Source organism: Orcinus orca, chromosome 1, assembly GCF_937001465.1.
Source record: "Orcinus orca chromosome 1, mOrcOrc1.1, whole genome shotgun sequence".
Lineage (NCBI taxonomy): Eukaryota > Metazoa > Chordata > Mammalia > Artiodactyla > Delphinidae > Orcinus > Orcinus orca.
In genome coordinates, this window is record NC_064559.1 from 756,545 (window position 1) to 778,440 (window position 21,896).

A 21,896-nucleotide genomic window follows, 5' to 3' on the forward strand; every position below is an offset into this window, starting at 1 on the left:
TTCCGCTTGTAGATGTATTTCTGATGTATTTGTGGGGAGGAAGGTGATCTCCACGTCTCACTCCTCTGCCATCTTGAAGGTTCATTCATATTTTAAATACTCTTCAGAGCACAATTTTTAAACTTTTATTTCTCTAAACATAATTATTTAATAATTAAGAGGTGTCAAAATATTACAGTTGGTTTTTCTTGTCATTCTGTTTGTTTGTTTGATCCCATATTGTATCTTGGAGATTTGGGGGCAACTTACATTCTGTAGTAGTATACAGTATATATGCACAGTGTTTTAAAAATCTGATGTATAAATATTGAGTTTTACTGTCACCTAGATGGCAGATATGTAAAAAATAAATTCATTAAAATATTTCTAATGTCCTGGTTTTAAAATAGGGAGCACTTTCTCAATGTTCATCTCTTCACATAGTCATAAAGTTTCCTACTTTAACAAAAGTCACTTGGTTCTCTGCGCACCAATGAACTTGAATTTACAAGTTCATGCTAATGTGTTCTCTGCTAAAGTTGGGAAATTTTCTTTCTATGTGTCCATTGATATTTCACTATTTATCATGGTGGTGTAAATGCTTGGGTTAGCCTGACCTAAAGGCATCCAAATTCATGGAAATGGGACAATATAATTAAATATCACAATTAATGGGCTTGATGCTATTTCATTCTTCACACAAACATATTAAAAGTAGATTTTTTTTTATTACGTAAGATTTGGTTCTATATATAGTTCAGCCAGAAGTAAAATTATTCCTAAATCACCCTGTCTCCCAACCTAATGCGTCAGCTTCAGCCTGTACACATAATGACAGTCAGACCTTGATTGGCTTTTTTCTCTTCCAACTGGCGGTGTAGACAGCAAACAGGAACCCTGTCTGAGAAGAGTTTGTGTATAGACCCAGAGAAAAATTTTAACATGGCACTGTTGTTTATGTTATGATCAACCAAATTTATTGATCCAGTCATTTATTTATTTGTTCTTACAAAGTCCTGTATTCATCCATCCAGCACATTTCCTGAATACTTACCATGCACCAAATACTGAAACTACAGTAATAAGCAAAACAGACATAGCCCACGTAGTCCCGGATTTCATAATTTGGAAAGCACAGCTGGACTAGAGTTACCCTTAGGAAAAATACGTTCAAATATAATTAGATAATCACACAAATATGTGAAATGAATAATAAACATATGATGCTGTAAAAGCAACGAGACCCAGTATTTTCAGGAGGTCAAAGAAAGGCTTTTTTGTGTCGGTGCCATTTGAACTGAGATGGGAAGGACGCATTAACTAAACAATGGCGGTGATGGGGAAAGTAATCACTAGCTATCTGACCTCAGACAGGTTACTTAACCAGTTTATGCATCAGTTTTCTCATCTATCAAATGACAAGGTTAATAGTACCTACTTTATAGGATCTGGTGAGGATTTGGTAAGAGTTTAGGACTATGTTCACTACATGGGCTCTATGTAAATATTACATATTGTTGTTACATGGCACTTTTACCGATAGTTTGCTAAGTTAGAAACATACTGAAGAAAATAAAAATAATTAAATAATACTGAATGTTGATTTCAGATTTATTCAAAGTAAGATGCAAGTGATAAATAAAACTTTCCACACAAAAAGTCACAATTCAGGTAGGGAGACAACATGGAGAATGTTGAAAGCGATGAAAATGATGATGTGAACTGCTTACAGTATATGCATTATGAAATGACACCTAGGAAAACTGGAAATCAATGAAGTTGTGTTAATTGCTATTTTTTCTGGAAAGGGAAGATGGATGCTTTCAATAAACTTAACTGAAAGATTTTTGAAAATGGTGCCCTGGGAGCAGAGAGGCACAAAATCATGCTCATAATTTTGTGGCTTGGGCTGAAGCATTTCTCAAATGTCCTTGAAAGTTTCCAAAGTCTTTCCTCAGGAAAGTATTTCTCTTGTGAGTAAATAATGTTCTTGCCTAGAAATGAAATGCAGTAATATATTACATTGCAAGTGAACTGTTAGCAAGACTGGCAGCAGAAATTCAGAAACAAATGTCGCATTGCAATCTAGAGTTTGAGGCTCTGTATCTGAACTTCCATAACTTCTAAAGGGATGCCCTTTGTATGAAATCAAAATAGTCCAGAGAAGAATTTTGACTTCTCTTTACTTAACTATTAGAAGGATTTATTTGGAATTATTATTGTGTCATGCATGTTCTGCCTTAAATTTTCTGTGGTTGAGTTGCACAATTGATAAGCTAAGGTTTCTTTCCACCATAAAAAGGCTCCTTTTAAGGAGTCCTATAATAATGACATTTAAAATACTTGCTTGCTTTTGAAGAAAGCTTCATGCTTTCCAAAGTGCTTTATAAACGCATTTCTACGAGGCAGGTGGAACATGTCCTGTCAACAGTATTTTACAGAAAAGAAAATGGAGGCTGTAAAGGAAAGCTGCTTGGTCAAGGTCATTCAGTGCGTTAGGCGAGTTTTCATCACAGGAGTACTCACAGTTGAGCAGGGAATCCAGCAGGGAAAGCTTAAGGCTTTAGTCTATCTTTACACAAGTATTTTTGCATAAATGAAAAATTTACCCAAAGTGAAGTGCATTAGGTACCTAATACTGCCTTCTTGTTCCTTAGAGTCCAGTGAGGGATACAGACTGAGCATATTCTATCCCAATGAAGATAACTTAGATTATTCTGAGGATGATCACTTGGGCTTCAGAATCTGAATTCCAGCTTGACCCCTTACATGAAGGAAGGCTCTTTCAGAGCCTGTTTCTCCATCCCTTAAATGGCAATTTTAATTTTAGTGCTCTCTTATATGTTTATTAACTCATTCACTTAACAAAGCCCCTGCTAGATCTCAAGTACTCTGCTAAGAATGGTGAAGCTTTTCTAGGAAGCCAGAAGGCATCCTTCAGTGGATAGCGGAGGTCAAGAGAGGTTAGAGTTAACACTTGAATTTGACAGTGGGAGAAGATGAAAGGTTCACACGGCAAGGAAAAGAGAAAAAGACTATTATACAGGTTAAAGAGCTAGACCTGGAGATATTTGGAGTGACAAAATTTCTGAATTTTGATGTACCATACTTCCTGCCTCAGTTTCCACATCTTGGAAATGGGAATAATGATTAAACATGTTTCACAGTATTCATTTGGTAGAGATTAAATGAGGATTAAATAAGCATGGAAAGTGGCATAGGACAAATTTGATAACTATGTATGAAAGTGTGTATAAATAAAATCAATTGCCATGACCCCTCTTTGTACCAAGTGATCACAGCACGCTTTAATTTTCTAGCTGAGTCTGGATATGGATTCGTAACTTTATTCAAACAGTGTATCAGGCACCACTTAACCTTTGGATTGGCTGGAAATTTTTGCTCCTCTTCTCTAATACAATTTAATTTTAATTTTGGTTTTTAAGTTACATGGGTATAAATAAGAAGAGTGTTAAAGAAATGTATTTCAGATTTTAAATTCAAAAATGTAGAAAAACTTTCTTTTACTATTTTTCATTTTACGTTTGGACCAGCTACTTTTTCTTCTGCACCCAGGCAAAAGGGATTCTGAAGAAAACACTTTAAAATTTTGATTTCATATATAAGATAGTGGGAGCCTCTGCCTGCTTGATTTACATTTGTGCTCAGCTTCCACTTTATGCGGGAGGGGGCATACGAGTAAAGGAAATTTTTATATGATTTCAAGTTATTTAATTCCTGATATTATATTTAGCCATGATAGAGTGTTATGATTTGCCTACAACATCCATCCTTCCTTTTCTTGTACCTTACCTTGTTCAGAGAGGACTTGTGCCTGTTCTGCTTTGAATTTCTCAACCAGTTCAGCTGCTAAAATCACAGGTGAAGCTTAGTTTCTGCTGATTTAATCCACCCAATCGAGATAGAGTTTCTCATTTTATTCAGCAAATATTTACTATGCCTTAAAAAAAGATTTTTAAAAAAATGCATGGTCTTATTTGCTGATGCTGCTGGGAATTAATTAATTAACTAAGTTTTAGGTTCACAGTAAAATTGAGCACAAGGTACAGAGATTTCCCACATATTCCTCTTGTGGGAATGCAATAAATTGGTACAGCCACTGTGGAAAACAGTACCGGAGGTCCCTCAAAAGTTAAAAATAGAATTACCATATGATCCAGTAATCCCACTCCTGGGCATATATCCAGACAAAACTATAATTCAAAAAGATACATGCACCCCAATGTTCGTAGCATCATAGCGGCGTTATTTACGATTGCCAAGACGTGGAAACAACCTGAGTGTCCATCAACAGATCAATGGATAAAGAAGATTATATATATATATATATATATATAATTTAAATTTATATATATATATTTACATACATATATATATAAATACTACTCAGCCATAAAAAAGAATGAAATTAATTTTGCCATTTGCAGCAACATGGATGGAGTTGGAGGGCATTATTCTAAGAGAAACAAGTCAGACAGAGAAAGATAAATACTGTATGATATCGCTTATATGTGGACTCTAAGAAATAAACTAGTGAATATAACATAAAAGAAGCAGACTCACAGATATAGAGAACAAACTAGTAATTGCCAGTGGGGGAGGGGGGAAAGGCAATTTAAGAGTTGGAATTGGGGAGTGGGAAGTACAAACTATTGGGTGTAAAGTAGGCTCCAGGATGTATTATACAACAGGGGGAATATAGCCAATATTTTGTAATACATGGAAAGTAGTCTTTAAAATTGTATAAAATTTTTTTTTTTAAAAAAGATACTTCTTAGCTGATAGAAGCTTTAGAAGTCTACAGAGGCAGATAATTTTAAAATTGCAGCATATAACTTCTGGAGCCTGGCTGACATTCTCATAGGAAGCCGCATGAAAATTACTTTCAAAGGCATTCATCACCTTAGCTTAAAGGAGTCCGTTCCTTCAGTGTGTATTAGTCCATGGTGCATCCTTACTTTGACTTATCTGTGAGGTTCACTTCTCGCCCCCAGGAACAAAACCTGCAGAGGGGCAACTTGTTTGGCTTGGGAGCCTGCCCAATATAAAAAGTTTGCAGGCAAAATCAGAAAGAACAGCTGCAGGAGGAGAGATGAGGGTTGCCGACAGCTAATGATTCAGAAAGCAATTTTCATGAGAGCCTTCTGTTTAACAGGAGGCAGCACGTGCTTGGCAATGGTTTACCATCCACTGCCAAGCTGGTTTCTACACCCTGAGTCCTCATTCCATCAAAACACGTGTCCTGAGGGAACGCCCAGCCACCAGCTTCCACTTACCTGAGTTAGCATGATCTGCCATCTAGAATTTCAGAGAGCTTTTCATTTATTAACTCACATGAATCTACTTTATCCTGAGGCTCTGGATACTAGTCCCATGCAAACTGATTTAATAACAAACATTTAAGTGCAAATCCAAGGTCATCTAGATAATATTCTTTGACAGCTTATTGCATATGAGGCACTGCACTGTGCACTTTTTTATACCATATTGGACTTCATAACAGACCTCTGAAGTGGGTGGTTAAGTTCCCTGCCAAGGGATCCATACACAAGAAACAATAATCAGAAAAGACCAAAGTATTATTTATTACTAGTGAGCTAGCCGCTGTTACTTCATTTTGGAATTCTAATTGAGGCTTTCCTTCTCTCTTTCTCTTGCCCCCAAATCACAGATGACTAGGTCATGGGACAAGCTTAAGCTAACATGCCTTATTCTGTGAATCATAAGCTGAGCTACTGGGACAGAACCTTGTGACACGTTTGTCACTTTCAAATGTAATAATTCTACCCATTGCTCCATAAGTGTTCTGGTTACTGACCAATAACATTAACAATTCCTCTTCCAAGAATAGGATGGAGGGGAAAGGCACTGGATCTCCTATGCCTCCCAAACATGTGAAGGCCAAAGCATGGTGGGAGGAGAAGCATATCTCTTTGTAATATGTTTTATTCCCTGTTTTATAGATGTGCATATAGAAGATTAGAAAGGCTGAGTAACTTGTCCATGTCATGTAGCCCATGCTTTTAACTTTTTTATTATACCACTTATCCTTCTCACCTATCAATTTGCCTTTTATACTGATGTCCTGAGAAACAGACCACTGTATGGTATAGAAATGAACAACCATAAATAAGCTGGAAATGCATTTCTATTTACATTAACTAAGATAGTCACTTGTTTCTTTTACGTGAGGTCCTCCACCTTTTTAGGGACCTGAGTAAACTAACGATGTGCTTCCATTGATTAAACAAGAATTCTCCAATATTCCATAGAAGAATCATACATTTCTTTAAGCCCTATGTATGCTTCTAGGGTTTAGATTCTAAATCAAATAGGTTTCTGTTTTTCATTAAAAAAAAATGAACACAGGATTTCACTTGTAAATTTATTAACTTTTTTTTTTCTGTCTAGCAACAAGCACTGACTATTGTTGGGTTGGTGGACATAGTAGAGATGGCCATTCAGAAAATCACAAATTTTAGGAACTCTAGCATTCGTGTAGCTCAGAACTGTAAGAAGAGACCAGAGGAAGATCAACATGCTTTAAAGTATATTACAAATCAATACTGAAATAGAGCTTAACATATAATTCATCTGGAAAGAAGCTCAGAACATGATTGCCAGTTATTTAATATTCTGGTCAAAGACAATGGAAGCACTATTAAAGTATGGCATTTTGACTGCCATTGGAAAGGTCAGGTTTCAAACAGCAGTGCACTAGTTGTGCTCAAAATGACTAAAGAATGATGAATAATTAAGTGAAGAGGAAATGGGAGACCTGCATTCTAATCTTGTTTTGGCCACTGATGGGAATCATGTGGACTTTAAGCCCATCACACAGTCATTTACCACCTTGGTTTTCTCACCTGTAAAAGGAGGGCGTGACTATAGTTATTTAATAATCCTTGATGATCTTTAGCTCTATGATTCTAGAAGCATCTTGATTTAATACAGTTTGACGATTCATGTCTAAAACTCTAGCAAGCAGAAAAATGTTCTTTTATTTCTAAAATGGACTTGACATTGTGTTAACAGAGCAAATGAAATCTTTTGAGGATTGTTCAAAGAATCACCAACTTAAAATTCATCTCCACTGTTGGTTTTTATTGTCTGTTTAACTTATACTAGATCTATAATAGTTTTATTTATCTTCCTTTGCACCTGGACTGGCAGCCTGTGTGGTTGGAGAAACACATCACCACTTATTTTAGATACATTGTTATCAGAACCAACTCTGTAATCTTTGCTCTGCCTGTGAATTATTTATTTAATTTGATGTGTTTTTTCCTGGATTCATAGAATTTCCTTTTGTCATGATGCTTCTTTCCATTTATGGGACTGTAAATACAGCTGACTAAACCTCTCTAGTGGTCGAATACATATCAGGTCTTTTGTGTGAAGGATGCTAGCTAATCTTCCCGTTCATAGGCTGACTACATTTTTATTCATTTGCTTTTTTTCTACTCACCCCTGACAGTAGTATCTGTGGAATAAATAAAATAATGATACCTACTACTTATTTAAATCGGATCAGAAAACTTGACCTTTTCCTAATTTTTTACATTCGCTAGCTTTTTGGCAATATGCACCCCTATTTTTCTCTGAATCTCAGTTTACCCTCTACATGGGAATAATTATGCCTACCATACAACGTGGTGATCATAAAAGAAGTTCTACCCGTCTACTACCATATTGGGGAAAAATATTTGGATTGACTTTTACCAGACTTGGAGGCACATGTTTGCAGTGGCCTGTTTGAAAATACTGACTACATGGGGTACAGTGGGATACTCTGAAGGCACCTTACAGAGGTAGATAATATCTCTCCCAGGGCATCAACACTAAAAGTGAGAAGCATTTTGATTTCTCATCAGGAAAGAAATGTTCTATGATGTTAATGGTTCTTAACTTTTGGTGATTCATTAAAATCTCCTGGGGAGCTTTTGATAATCTTAAAGCCCAGCCTGTAATTTATACCAATTAAATATAAATTTCTGGGGGTTGGACTGAGGCATTGGTATATTTTAAGGTTTGCAGAATGTAATGGTTAATTTTAACTGTCAACTCAACTATATCCTGAGATACACAGATATTTTGCTAAACATTATTTCTGGGTGGGTCTGTGAGGGTGTTCCCAGATGAGATTAGCATTTGAATTGGTAGATGGAGTAAAGCAGATTTCCCTCCCCAGTGTAGGTGGGCCTCATCCAATCTCTTGAGGGCCCCAAAAGAATAAAAAGTCAGAGGAAAGGAGAATTTGCTCTCTCTGCCTGAGTGTTTGATCTGATCCCCTGCCCTCTGACTGTGGCTTACGTCAGTTCTGAAAACTACACCCCTGGATTTCCTAGTTTCCAGCTTATATTTAATATACAATATATTTAATATTTAATATGTTTAATATCAATTACATATGTTAAAGTAATTACATATATTACATTATATTTATTATATATCTCCTATTGGTTCTATTTCTCTGGAGTATCCTGACTAATATGGTGCTTCCAATACACTGTAAATATTGAGAACTACTATATATGTTAAAATACTATGGCTAAGGTATTACAAAAGTGGAAGGTCTGATAGTGTAGTTCTGCTTCTTAAATGGGCAACTCGATGAGGATAAGCAGCAATGTAAATTATTTTTTTCATTTTAAATGGTGGCCAGTCATATATATATAAACACTTTGGGAGGCTATAAGACACTAATTAAAAGAACTTATAGGATATAAGCACTAAAAGCACATCGACTCGCCACTCAGAAGGAATTCTAGGCCCAAGATATAGAAACCTCCATACCTGAATCATTGGAAAAGATGTAGAAAAGACTCTAAAACTATTGAAATTTTCAGAGATCCCTTGTGACCCTTTCGGAGGTCATGATATCAGGACTCACTGGCCCCTGGGTCTTGTTTTGTAATACAGAGAGGGACCCACAGTTACATAGTAAATTGACACCTGAGACTTGTTTTTTTTTCAGCTAGAAGTGGAAAGGAGAAATATCTTTCACTGAAGCAGAGAGTAGAGGTATAAGTGGGGAAGACAAGGTAAAGAAAGAGAAAAGAAAATAATCCACTTAGAGAAGACTTGCTCTTGGGGCAAGCCCTGGACATATAGTCATTTATATATCCTATTTCAGGATACATTGCATGCTTTACTGTAAGTAATCATTTAATGATTTGTCTTCCACATACTTTGTTTCATTAAAGAGATCCACTTCTGCTGGCATTTTGTTTCATGGGATCCCAGGCCCTTAGCCTAGTCCGTTAGTAAAGTATTTGTGGAATGAATATGTCCTCAAACTCAGTACCCTTCTCAAATCAGTTACCTGCTTTATACCATAACTGAGATTATATTATCATAGTGTTAGGACTCAAAGGGAAATATGATCTCGATTTTAGAAGTTGATGTCATCTGTTTTATCACCTCATCCAATGTAAGAATTCATGCTATAAAAGTACTGGTAATCTGGCCTCTGTTTGAGCACTCCTCGTATCTTGAATGCTCTACTTGGTGAGTTAAGTCATCCAGCATACGAACAGCTATAATTTCTACAAAGTACTTCCTTATAGTTGCCTTCCTGAAGCATGTCACCCATTGGTCTTAGCTTGACCTGATGGAACTACAGAGAAAAATATTTGAGTTTCAAATACCCATGTTTGCACTTCACATCTTTGTAGTCCATTATCACACAACTGAAGTCTACTTTTCTTCAGGAAAACATCTAATTTTTTTTCCTAAAAATCCTGTGAAAATATGTCTAGGCCCTTCCCCATCTTGTTTATTGATGTTTGTACTTGCTTTTGTTTTCTAAAATACTCCCAAAAAGGCAATGCTCAGAACTGGATCTAGTGCTTCTGACATGGTCCTTTTGAGACAGAATGAGACAACATATGCAAAAAAAGAAATCTATATTTCTACTAAGTATAATTGTCTAATTCTTATATCATAAAATCTGCATGTGTTTGTTTCAAAAATAAAAATACAGAATAGTATAAATATACAATTTTTTATATAATAGAATATAGATATAGAGTAGTATGGAAAAAAAGCCCTGAAGTCATTCAAAATAACCCATTACCCAAAGAAAAGTACTTTCAGATCCATTCATCTCTGCTTTTTATCTCACTATATTGTGTGTATGTTCGTTTGTGTGAACATCACACAAACATACTAACATATACACGTAGTTAACCTAAAAAAAAACTAATGTTTTAAACCCATTTTAAAATTTAATGTAAGCATTGGACATTATTACATAGTTATAAATTTAATTCTGCATCAAAGTTTGCAAACTCTTGGCTGACTAGTTAAATTCAGCCCATAGACATTTTATTTCCCACCCCCCAGTCCCACCCCCGGGCCTGCACAACATCTGAAAAGCCTAGGCATGTTGCAACTTCTCCTGAAAAGTGGACAGTCTGGTGATACTTGGTGTGCAGCCTTACCTGGATGTGAGGGAAGTTGAAGCGCAGGTACATCTGATGCCCTGGGAGGTTTTCTCCAATGAGAGCTTCATCGTCAGGGTTTCCTGTTTGATGCAAACAGCCTTCAAGAACAGCCCCTCCTGGGTGAATTTGTGTTCCCGGAACATGATCCTTTTAATAGCTGTAGCTCTAGGCAGTGGCTGTACCACCATTCATTTCATAAACCCCCTTTCGGTAGACCTTAATGTTGGTTCCATGTTTCTCCTATTATAAATAGTGTTGCAGCAAATATCTTTTTCACCCAGTTGCTTGATAGTCTTATGATGAGCTCCCAGACTAGGTGTGGAATTGTGTGGCCAAAGTAGACTTCGAGGTCTCAGAACTTGTTTTAGTCTTTTAAACATCATGAGAACCACAAAAACAGCCTTTATTTTTCACTTGCACTCTGTTAAGCAAACACGTGACCACTCTATATGTAAAAACAATTTTTAAAAATAGAGTTGTTCAAAAATATATAGTAATTAAATTAATACTTTAGGGTAGAAAAATTATAAAATACAGAAAAATGTAAAGGAAAAATATAAATACACTTGCAGAACTCTGAGATAAATATTATCTTTTCCATTTTTGCATTTTCCCACATATATAAGCATATATATTTATATAAACATATATATTTACATATATTTTATACATTATTTAATAAGGCTAAGATATACTGTTTATATAATTTTACTTTCTAGTACCTTTTCACCTAATGTTATCATGACAATTTCCCACATGATCTAATATTCCTCATTTAGAAAATTTTAAAATTATTTAATATTTCAACATATGATATCACTTATTTAAACAATGCCTTATTGTTGGAAACAAATTATTTCCAAGCTTTTCTTTTTTACAAATAGTATTCCAATTAGTGCCATGGTACCTAGATTTCTGTGAAATCCTTAGAATAAATCTCTACACATGTACTCACTAGGTCAAATATCCAACTCGTACAGACAATTTTTTAAAACTATATTCAGACCTTTACATTCACAACTCTATTAAGTATATTGATTTCATTTGTTTTGCTCTTTTGTTTTCACCCTGTTGATAGGTAGGCAGATAGAGAGAGAGAGATAGGCATTTCTTTTAATTTAATACGTCTCTCATTGACCTTGTTGCCTCATGTCTCTGCCTCTTCTAAATATTTTTGCACAGTTTTGGCGTTAACTGGGTGTTTTGCCAAAAAGTCAGTTCAGTGCTCCTCAGATAGTTGTTCAATACTGCCCGCCTCCTCAGGTGCTGAAAAAGGAAATTCTAATGATTTGTTAACACTTGTAAATATAGATAAGATTAAGGCCCCAATTTTCTTATGAAAGCTTACTACTTGGGGCTGGTTTCACAGAAATATCATAACATTATATGCAGTCAAGTTGCACTGATATTCCATATGAGGAAACAAAATCTGTGAAAGGATTTAAATATGAAAATAATTATGTAAATATTATTTATTATTAAGTATAATTAGTAGTTGTCAAGCAGATCCTTTTCTCCCAAAGAGCCACAAATCTTTCAAAATGAATGCTTGCAATTAATAATATTTAGATAGGGGAAAAATGAGTTTTTCTCAGCTTTTCCATCATAGCCTAGATACTGCCAGGCAAACAACTTGATAGAATCAGTGGAAGCTTAAACAGGTGATAGTCTCCTCTTGCTCTCCAATTTATCACTAAATGGCTTTTCTATGGATTGCAATCTTTGAAAGGTTTTAATTGTAGCCTTCTGCTATATTTACCATTAGAAAATTTCATTTTACATGGAGCGTGCTGTTCTAATAAGCAGTGGGTTTTTCACAAACTTGTTTATCATTCACAATGATTAGGTTCCCCCTTATTTGAACTGGTGCATAAAATGCCACTTATGGTTTTTTTTTAATTTTTTAAATTTTATTTAATTTATTATTTTATACAGCAGGTTCTCATTAGTTATCCATTTTATACATAGTAGTGTATATACGTCAATGCCAATCTCCCAATTCATCCCACCACCACCCTCCCCTCGCCACTTTCCCCCCTCGGTGTCCATACATTTGTTCTCTACATCATGTTTTTAAATGATTTTTTCTCTCTGCCTTTCCTGTTAGTGTAACCGGAAGTGGGGTCTAGCTGCTCGCCGCTCAAAAGCAAGTAAAGAGGCAAGGTTGGTGGAAAGGAAAGTTTACTTTGTTTTGGGTGCCGGCGACCAGGGGGTGTGGGAGGGGGGACGCCTGTCCGAAGGCCAACTCCCCGCACCCACCCAATCAGGGGGCAAGAGCTTTTATAGACGGAGGGAGGGGGGCTACACGCAGAAACAGCACAGTCAGCTCTGACTGTCATCTTGAAGTTGGTCATCGGTGGTCTGACCAGTGTCATCTTGATTGTTTTAAGTACAGTTAGTCTTCAGTTCCAGGGTCGGTTGGTTCTCATTTCTTTGAGGCCAGTTCTCAGAATTGTGAATTGTGGCAGCTTATGTCATGCCTACAGTCTGGTCATCAGGTACTTAACTTCTTCACCTAGTGGGGTTTCACACAGCTCACAGGATATGGCTCAGAATATTATCTATAGCCACTGAGGAGGAACTAAAGGTCCTTAACTTTGCTTACTGATAAATTATTATTGTTTTGTCCTGTTTGACTGCTTTTATTTTTTGCTTCTGCATTTTCTCACTTCTCTGGTTAAACTTAATTTTTGGCTAAAGTTTTTCCACAGACAAAAAGCAGGCAGAGGACATGGTTAGGGGAAAGGATCATAGGGTCCTGCTCTGTCTCATTACGAGTCTCATTTAGGTGCATAGTTAATGTCTGCATCGCTTGGCCTCTGCTAGAAAAGGAGTGAGGTGCACAGGACGCCCACGGCCTGCTCAGAAAGCCTACAAACATTGGAAAGGGATGGCGATATCTGCCACACTGTCAACCTGTTCTACTCGGTGTGCTACTGCCGTTATAGCACATGCTGAGCTGTCATTAAAAATCAGTCAAAGCATTCTGTGTAGCCTAGGGAGGTGTGGGAAGAGGGGTCATTCCAGTTGCATAAAGATGATGCATCTGGTTGGCAAGAGGGCCCATATTCATGTTTAATCATGTATGGAGCCTCTGTCCTCCTTCCTGGTCCCCGTTACTCATCTGTTCAGGTCTCCCTGCCTCCCTGACCGCCTCCCTCATCTTCCCAGCTGCTCATATCTGTACTTGATTCAGAGTATCTATGAGAGTCGGCCCTGAGCTGCAGGGCCTGATCTCTGCAAAAATGGATTGGTCTGTCATGAGCCGCACAAAACAAAACGAAAATCAGGAAACGAGTGAAAGCATCTGTGAGCTAAAGTGGAATAATTATACCTCGGTACCCTGTTTATAAAGATATATAGCAGGCTTCCTGCCATATTATCACCCAGTAAGTGTACTTTTTTTTTTTCCTTTTAGTGAAGAGAGAATGCTTTTATGTCAATCTATGCATGCTTAAGACTCGCAGTGCCTACTGTCTCTAACTGTGAGATACAACTCGGGAAGGATATAGATGGAGTATTTGGCTTCAATAAGGTGGGTGGAGCAGGAAATGGGCCCTACACCTGGCCCTGTTTACGAGTGACTTGATAAAATGAGCATCTACACCAGGAAAAATTAATCAGCATATGTAACCATAAGGAAGGTGGAAAGTGTTGATCACATACATTGCTCAGGTGCTGTCAGAGAGATTCCGGGGCTGATGGAGGCTATACAAGCCCTAGCATCAGATGGGAACAACTCTCTCCCCCACAAGCTAGCCCGCTTTCCCCCTTCCTAAAGGCAGGCCCTTACAAATGTGGTGTCTGGGGTGGTCCTCTAATTTTCCCTAATCTGTGTGTGGCTGTGGAATGGGTAACGTGCAAACAAAGTGCAACAAAGGGTAGTGAAAATGACATGAGCTCTGGAGTGAGACAGAACTGCATCCAAATGCCATCCCTATCATTGATTTAGTTACGTAAATTGAACAAGTTCCTTAAATTCTCTGAACTGCAGTTGCCTTGTCTGTGAGGTAGAAATCATGTCAGTCTTTACTGGGTTATTGTATGCATTATAAATAATATATATAAAAGGCCTAGCACGGCACTGACATAAAACAGACACTCAAAGTGGTAACTATTACTATAACTCAGGAAAACTACTCTGCCCAACGTAGGCAGTTCTAAAGTGAAACAATATATAATAAAATCTTATTCAGAAGAACTTACAAGTAGGCAGTGGATTGGGTAGCTATATCCTATGGCTAGGTCTCAGTGCATCAATTCATATCCAAGGAGATTCTCAACATGTAGTAGATGCAACGTATTTCCAATTAATGTCATCATAAGAACTAAACCTTTGTATTTGGTTTCTAAGAAATGTTCAACCTTAATAATACGTTAGAGTATTTCTGGGTTTAGCTCTTACTAAATTATAAATGCTATCATTTTATACCTAAGATGCATGGTTCACTCAGTGCAGGTGGGGGAAAACTGAATGTTTTAGACTGGCTAACTCTGGGCTGCTGAAGTTCTGGTACACGGACTAAGTGGTGAAGTCAGTAAAGCTGATGAGGTTTCATTCCTAAATGTACTAGGACTAGGTCAAAATGCTAGTTTCCAACTGCATATATCCTTTCTGATGATGATCTTTTTTTTTGTTTTTTCTTGCTTGAGTGTAAAGATATTCTTTTCTCTGTATTTTTGAGAAAATATTAGCTTGGCTGTCCCAAGATAACATATGACGTTATGTTAGCTAAAAACTATGACGTTATGAAAGAGTGACTTCAGTGACTCAGTGCTTCCCACTTGGTAATTTCTCTCACCCTCAGGAGTAGCCTCAAATGCTAGCTCCCATCAATTACTGGATGCCCCATATTTTCCCAGCATCATTATAATCACTCCTATCAATTCAACACCGGTAGTGAGCCAGGCTGCTTATCCATTTACAACCTTCACTGCTTTATATATATTAGCTCAGTTTGCTACCTCTTGTCCCCCTCAAGCCAATATCAAATGTTTATTAATTAGGTAAAAATGGTATTAACCACTTACATCAGGAAGGGCAAAAGGGTATCATCTTGAGTGCCCATTTTGAATGAGTGGTAATGGTTGGCAGAAGTACTGAATTAAGAAAAAAATTTAAGCTCTGTCCAGCCTTAGGGGGGAAGAATGCCGTGATTGATTAGCAGTGTCTGCCTTGGTTAAAAGAAAAAAGAATAGAAATAGGTTGAGTGACTTGCAGGACGGAAAGGATGGGGATTCTCGGGCTCAATTTCCTTTCTGTTTATAAGCTTCTTAGAGACACAGGTAATGTTTCAACTTTCCATCATGTTGCCACAGTGTTCATTTCCAAATCATTTATTTCTTCACTCCTCCATTTATTCCTGCTGAGTTCTCCTGGACTCAGAAACTTCACACACTCTATTCCCTTATGTTGAGCCTCACATACTTACAAGTGGCTTCCAAGTGGCCTCCAAGGGTGGCCTTGTCCTGTTTATCCCGAGAAACTCCCCCAGGTTAATATGTGTCGCAACGTCTTTCTCTTTTATTCTATAGAACTTGTATGAATTTGTAATTATTTGTTAGAATGTTTTCTTGTTAATTTACTGTTTCCCTCACTGAACTCTAAATTCCATGAGCCCAAGAACCGCATCTCTCTTTTTGACAAGCCACCTTATTTATACCCAGCACACACATCTGGGAAAGAGTAGACATTTAATAAATATTTGTTGAAACAGCAAATCCACTAAACTTTGGAGATTCAAACTTAATAAAACATGGATCCTGGCTTCACAGAACTCATATTGTAGTGAAGCAGAAAGTTGATTAAGTAAATGATTATGATGCAATGTGATAAAAGAAACATAGATGTAAGGAAATATCACTGCCTGCCTGGATCAGGGGGCAGGTGTTGGGGACGCATTCTAAAGGTGATGTCAAGATTGAAGAGTAAGGAGTAAAAATGGACCTTTTAAGAAAAATCAAGCGCTGCAACTTGTGCGATTTGAATTTGATATGTTCCACCATTAAAGTTTTTTTTAAATCAAGCAGGGTATATTAACATGCATCTGTAGTATTGCCCTAAAAGCATTTTAAAAGAAATATGGATGTCTTACCTACAGAGGCACACAATTAGGCTTTTCCCTCAAGGTATTCTTAGTGTTAACCCTTTATATTGCTTTTTACTTGATGTACCCACTAATTGTTCTGATCCAGTGGCCTTGATGAAATTTTTCGTCATTTGCAGAAGTGTCAGTGGGGATTATGTGAGCACGAGTCTTTCAGAATTTTAAGTAGAAAATGGCTCAAGCATCTCCTACAGTTAGGGTACATGTGGTTACAGTAGAATAATTTAGAGAAGTGAAATTGGGTTTGTCTCTTTAGGTTTAAATATATGACTTGGGGATAATAAAGGAAAATCATTACTAGCACAACAAGGGATATTTAAAATAAAAGATGGTTTTAGGTACACCACTAACTTTCTTACAGCGTCAATGATAAATTGTTAGGTATTATATTGATGGTAGCAGGCGGTAACATGTCCCTTTGTAGTTGAAGCTTTTTTTAAAGCTTATTTTTATTTTTATTTTTAACATCTTTATTGGAGTGTAATTGCTTTACAATGGTGTGTTAGTTTCTGCTTTATAACAAAGTGAATCAGCTATACACATACATATATCCCCATATCTCCTCCCTCTTGCGTCTTCCTCCCTCCCACCCTCCCTATCCCACCCCTCTAAGTGGTCACAAAGCACCGAGCTGATCTCCTTGTGCTATGCAGCTGCTTCCCACTAGCTATCTATTTTACATCTGGTAGTGTATATATGTCCATGCCACTCTCTCACTACGTCCCAGCTTACCCTTCCCCCTCCCCATGTCCTCAAGTCCATTCTCTACATCTGCATCTTTATTCCTGTCCTGCCCCTAGGTTCTTCAGAGCCTTTTTTCTTTTTTTTTTGATTCCATATATATGTGTTAGCATACAGTATTTGTTTTTCTCTCTCTGACTTACTTCACTCTGTATGACAGACTCTAGGTCCATCCACCTCACTACAAGTAACGCAATTTCATTTCTTTTTATGGCTGAGTAATATTCCATTGCATATATGTGCCACATCTTTATCCATTCATCCGTCGATGGACACTTAGGTTGCTAGTTGAAGCTTTTTTTACAAATAAGCTGGGGGGTTTTTTTTTGGCTCGATTATATATTTATTCTTTTATAAGGCAGAGAGGAAGAAAGAGAGGGATAGACTAAGGAAGTATGGAGCAAAACATTTCCTTAAATCACATTTAAAATAAGGTAGAGTGTAGTAAAATACAGGAAGGTAGACTGGAAGGCAACAGTAAATTTTTTTTAAAGAGCTTTTATAATTATATTACATCACTTGACAGAGCTGTAGTGCTTTGTGTAGGCCTTTAAAACTTCCCCCAAACATGTTCATTCACCTTGATTCAATCAGATGCACAGAAGAAGTTCCTTGTCGGGTTGGTAAAGCAGAATCATATCCAGGCTCTAGCTGGATCCAAACACTATTGCAGTTCTGTACAAACCTGTGTGGTATGTACAGATAGAAACAATAATATGTAAACCTGTTCCCCTTTGGTACATTGATCATTTCCTAAACTTATTTCACCTGTACCCACCACCCCTCCCCCCCCCACACACACAAAGCACTAATACCCCTGTAAGATATATTAAATGTGTTGATTTGGATAACTAGAATTTGATTGACAGAATTCCTCCAGCAAGAGGGAGTTTTAGGTAGAATGGAAGAGAAACTCATGGAAATGCTTGAATGGTCCTTTCCTTGATTCCACAAAATGAGTAAGACTGATCGAGCCCCTTTAATATGCAGCATCCATATTGCATTTGTTCTTACATTTTATGCTGTAATTAAATAGAGTAAAAGTTATTGAGTGAATATTAAGTTTACTGGGTAGCTGAGTTGATAATTGTATTTTATTTTTGTGCATTGGAAATCTATGTACATTTATATTGTAGGAATATGGCAATGCTCCAAGAAAAATGAGAAATTCACTGGTAATTTCCCACCCAAAGAGAGCCATTGTTAACGTTTTAATATTATATACTCTGTGTGTCAGTTTGTTTTTTACTCAAAAATGGCATCTTATTGCTTGAATTTGCATTTCACTGATTATGTGATAAAAACTCCTTTTTAGGGCTTCCCTAGTGGCGCAGTGGTTGAGAATCTGCTTGCCGATGCAGGGGACGCGGGTTCGTGCCCCGGTCCGGGAAGATCCCACATGCCACATGCCGCGGAGCGGCTGGGCCCGTGAGCCATGGCCGCTGAGCCTGCGCGTCCAGAGCCTGTGCTCCGCAACGGGAGAGTCCACAACAGTGAGAGGCCCGCGTACCGCAAAAAAAAACAAAAAAACAAAAAACCTCCGTTTTAATTTTTCTTGAGGTAACATTGGTTACCGCCTCTCAGCTCGAAATTCACTCTTTTGTTACTTGCTCTGTGAAAAGTGCTATGGGTCCTTTAAATAGTTTTTCCTTGGCCAGCTCGTGTGATGTTAGGCTTTCCTAATTGATGGCACCTGAGGAAGGTGTTGCTTCGTGATGCCCCGGTGCTTGCTGGGAAGGCTCTTGGTGGCATCTTCAGCACCCACTCACTCCTGCAGCACCGAGGGTGTCCTCAGCCCTGCTCCCGGGGCTCACAACTTCTCCAGTAGTCGGCTTCAGCAGTGCGCAGAGAGAGCAGTGGACGACAGCTTCCGTCAGCATCTTCTATCAAGCAGTTTTGGAGTAGCGCCTCAGGTGAGAAATCTCCCCGTGCATAGCTTAACTGGAACCCTAGAATGTGGATTTCCAGCAACTTACAGAGGGCATATTTCCAGAAAGTTCCACCGTGAGACACCACAGCAGCTTCTTTACCATCCAGTGAGCCACAGTCATGCCCTTTTCAACCGGGTCTGGACCTCAGTCCTGTGGGCAGGGAGGAGGAAGTCTTCTTTTCAACTGGAGGGTTAGCGGCTCTCCTTATTTCTGCTGTGTGTTTTGGCGTTCTCTTTACTTGTCGCTGGCCATTCCTTCCTTACTCTAATCCTCTTTCATAATTAATAGTTTTTTCATTACACTTTCCATGCTCAAATTACTGTTTGTTTTTCTTCTGGTTGGACCCAGAATAATAACTAAATAATCTAATATTAGTGTGTTATTGTTTTAAAACCCATTTTTCACATTTTTTTGTTTCTACATCATTATTTTAATGGTTTCATAGTAGTCCATGTAGTAGTAAATACTTCATGCCTATTGTTATATAGTTTATAATATATGTTTTCATTTTCACAATTGTAGACAATGCTTTAGTGAACATCTTGGTACACATCCTTTGCTCCTATCCATAATGATTTTCATTAATTCTCAGTCATTTGGACATTTTAGTCAGAGGCAAATGATGAACACACCACGTAAAGTGCTTTATATATTTCCAGGGGAATACTGGACATATTATTTAGTGCCATAGCAAAACATCAGAAAAAAGTGAGGAAATCATGATTTTTATTGTCTTCTGCCAAACTCTCATAGCAAGAATCTGAAAAATCTCTGGTGAAACACAACTGAAACTAGATTTGAGATTGAGCCATTAAATCCCAGTTATCACCAATCACTTCTGGCTGCTTCTGATTAAACACTTTCTTTGTGTTTACGATTGGGGAATCCACCTCATGAAAAGAATGGCAAATGGGAAAGAAGTAAATGATTCGGAATATCTTGGTCGTTCCTGGGAGAGAGCGCTCTGACCAAGCAAACGGTTTACCTGAATGTCTTAAGCAAACTGAGCTTGGCTGATTTCCTGTGCTTACAGAAAAGAACCGCTGTAGCTTCAGCTGGAAACCCTAAGCCAGTGGCTCAGTGGTTGTTTTTTTGACGTGCCTGCATCACAGGTATAAACAATCTGCGATGTTGAGCTAAACATACCTAAACTGCTGACGATCTTTCAGGTTAATTTAAACCAACAGGGAATGATCCTGACTAGCAACAATAGAAGATTCTCTCCCAGCAGGAAGTGCATGGGGGCATCCCTTCTAGATCAGACATGCTTCAGAGACTGCTTCTGGAAGCGGTCATCTTAATTGAATGTTTGTTTCTGAATGTTTGTTGCTCACAGATATTTCTCACCAATACTGTTGAGCCTTTTGGTGGTTTCTAAAAGAGGCTATGTTAATCTCAGAACAAGGAGATACAACATATATGACGTGTAATCACACTATAATGATAAAAATAGACACATGCCATCATTGTTGTCATGGGCATTATCAACAACACAACACAATCACTGTAACTTATTGGGCACCTGTTATGTAGACAACATGTCTCTTGTCCATGGATTAGTGTAGTTAATCCTCACAAAGCTCTTAAGAAGTAAGTACCAATAATATCCCCATTTTACAGATGAAGACACTGAGGAAGAGAAAAGTTAAGAATTTGCCTATGATCAGTTATCCATCTGTTCAGCCAGTGCACAAATTACACTGCCCAACTCCAAGATCAGGTGAGTACAATGGCCTGAGCACCATGCTTTACTGCTTCCCAAATATTTAGGAGCTAAAAGAAATCAAGTAGTGGACCTTAAAGAAAATCTTCCTCTACCTTCGTTCAACTCTTTTCGCTTTCATTGTGGTGGAGTCTGTGAGAGACTTAAGGTATCATGTAGAAGTATCAAGTTAAATGACTGCATTTTCCCCCTTAATTGACCATTTTGAACTGAATTGCTTGGATTTATCAGATTTTTTGTAATGCAGTGTGGTCTACAATAGCTATTACCAGCCTCTTTCCCACCATCACTACACCTGAAAAATAAAATTCACACATATGACATTCTATCATGTGCTTATCCAGAATTAATGCACAAAGCTGCATAAGTAAAAATCTGTGGTTTATGCACAGTTTCTTCCAGGCCAGCTGCTGTGTCTCCCAGTCACCCTAGGGTCTGCAGTTAAGGACCTGCAAGTCTAGAGAAACTGAGAGAGACGTGTTGGCTTGGCCAATAGATCTTGAGCACCTATAAAGTGCAAGGAGCTGGATCACTGTGGTGGACTTGTCGGGGATTTAAAAATAATAAGACAGCCTAGGAGACAGGCTTTGACACCACTGACAGAAAAACACTTCAATTACCAGGCAGTGAGAAAAGGAGGGACGTGGGTAGACAAACATGTCAGCAGGGTGTGCTGCATGTGGCCCATCCTCAAGTCTCAGTTGAATTCTGCTGTTCAAATGTGGGCCACTTGTGGGAAATTCTGTACCATGAGGGTTTTGCTTAATGTTTAAAAAGTCTTACAAAAAGATGAATAGGAGACATAGCAGGTGGCAAATCAGAAAGTTGTGCCTTGTAAACAGGGGGAGGTCAATCCAACCTCCAAATCCCAAAATATGTCAATATCCCATAATAGAGAATCACTATCAGGGAACTTGCTGTTTGTTTATTAGTGGCAGCATGGCAT

At 37.8% G+C, this 21,896-nt stretch overlaps 1 protein-coding gene across 1 annotated transcript in view; it reads left to right on the forward strand.

Annotated features, from left to right (window-relative positions):
* LOC125965699 (uncharacterized) overlaps positions 1-21,896 on the forward strand; it is a 147,702-nt gene that overhangs the window by 71,789 nt on the left and 54,017 nt on the right. The window contains exon 6 of the mRNA XM_049716403.1: positions 20,848-20,947. Coding sequence (XP_049572360.1) covers positions 20,848-20,947 — 100 coding nt within the window. The remainder of the gene's footprint in view (positions 1-20,847; positions 20,948-21,896) is intronic.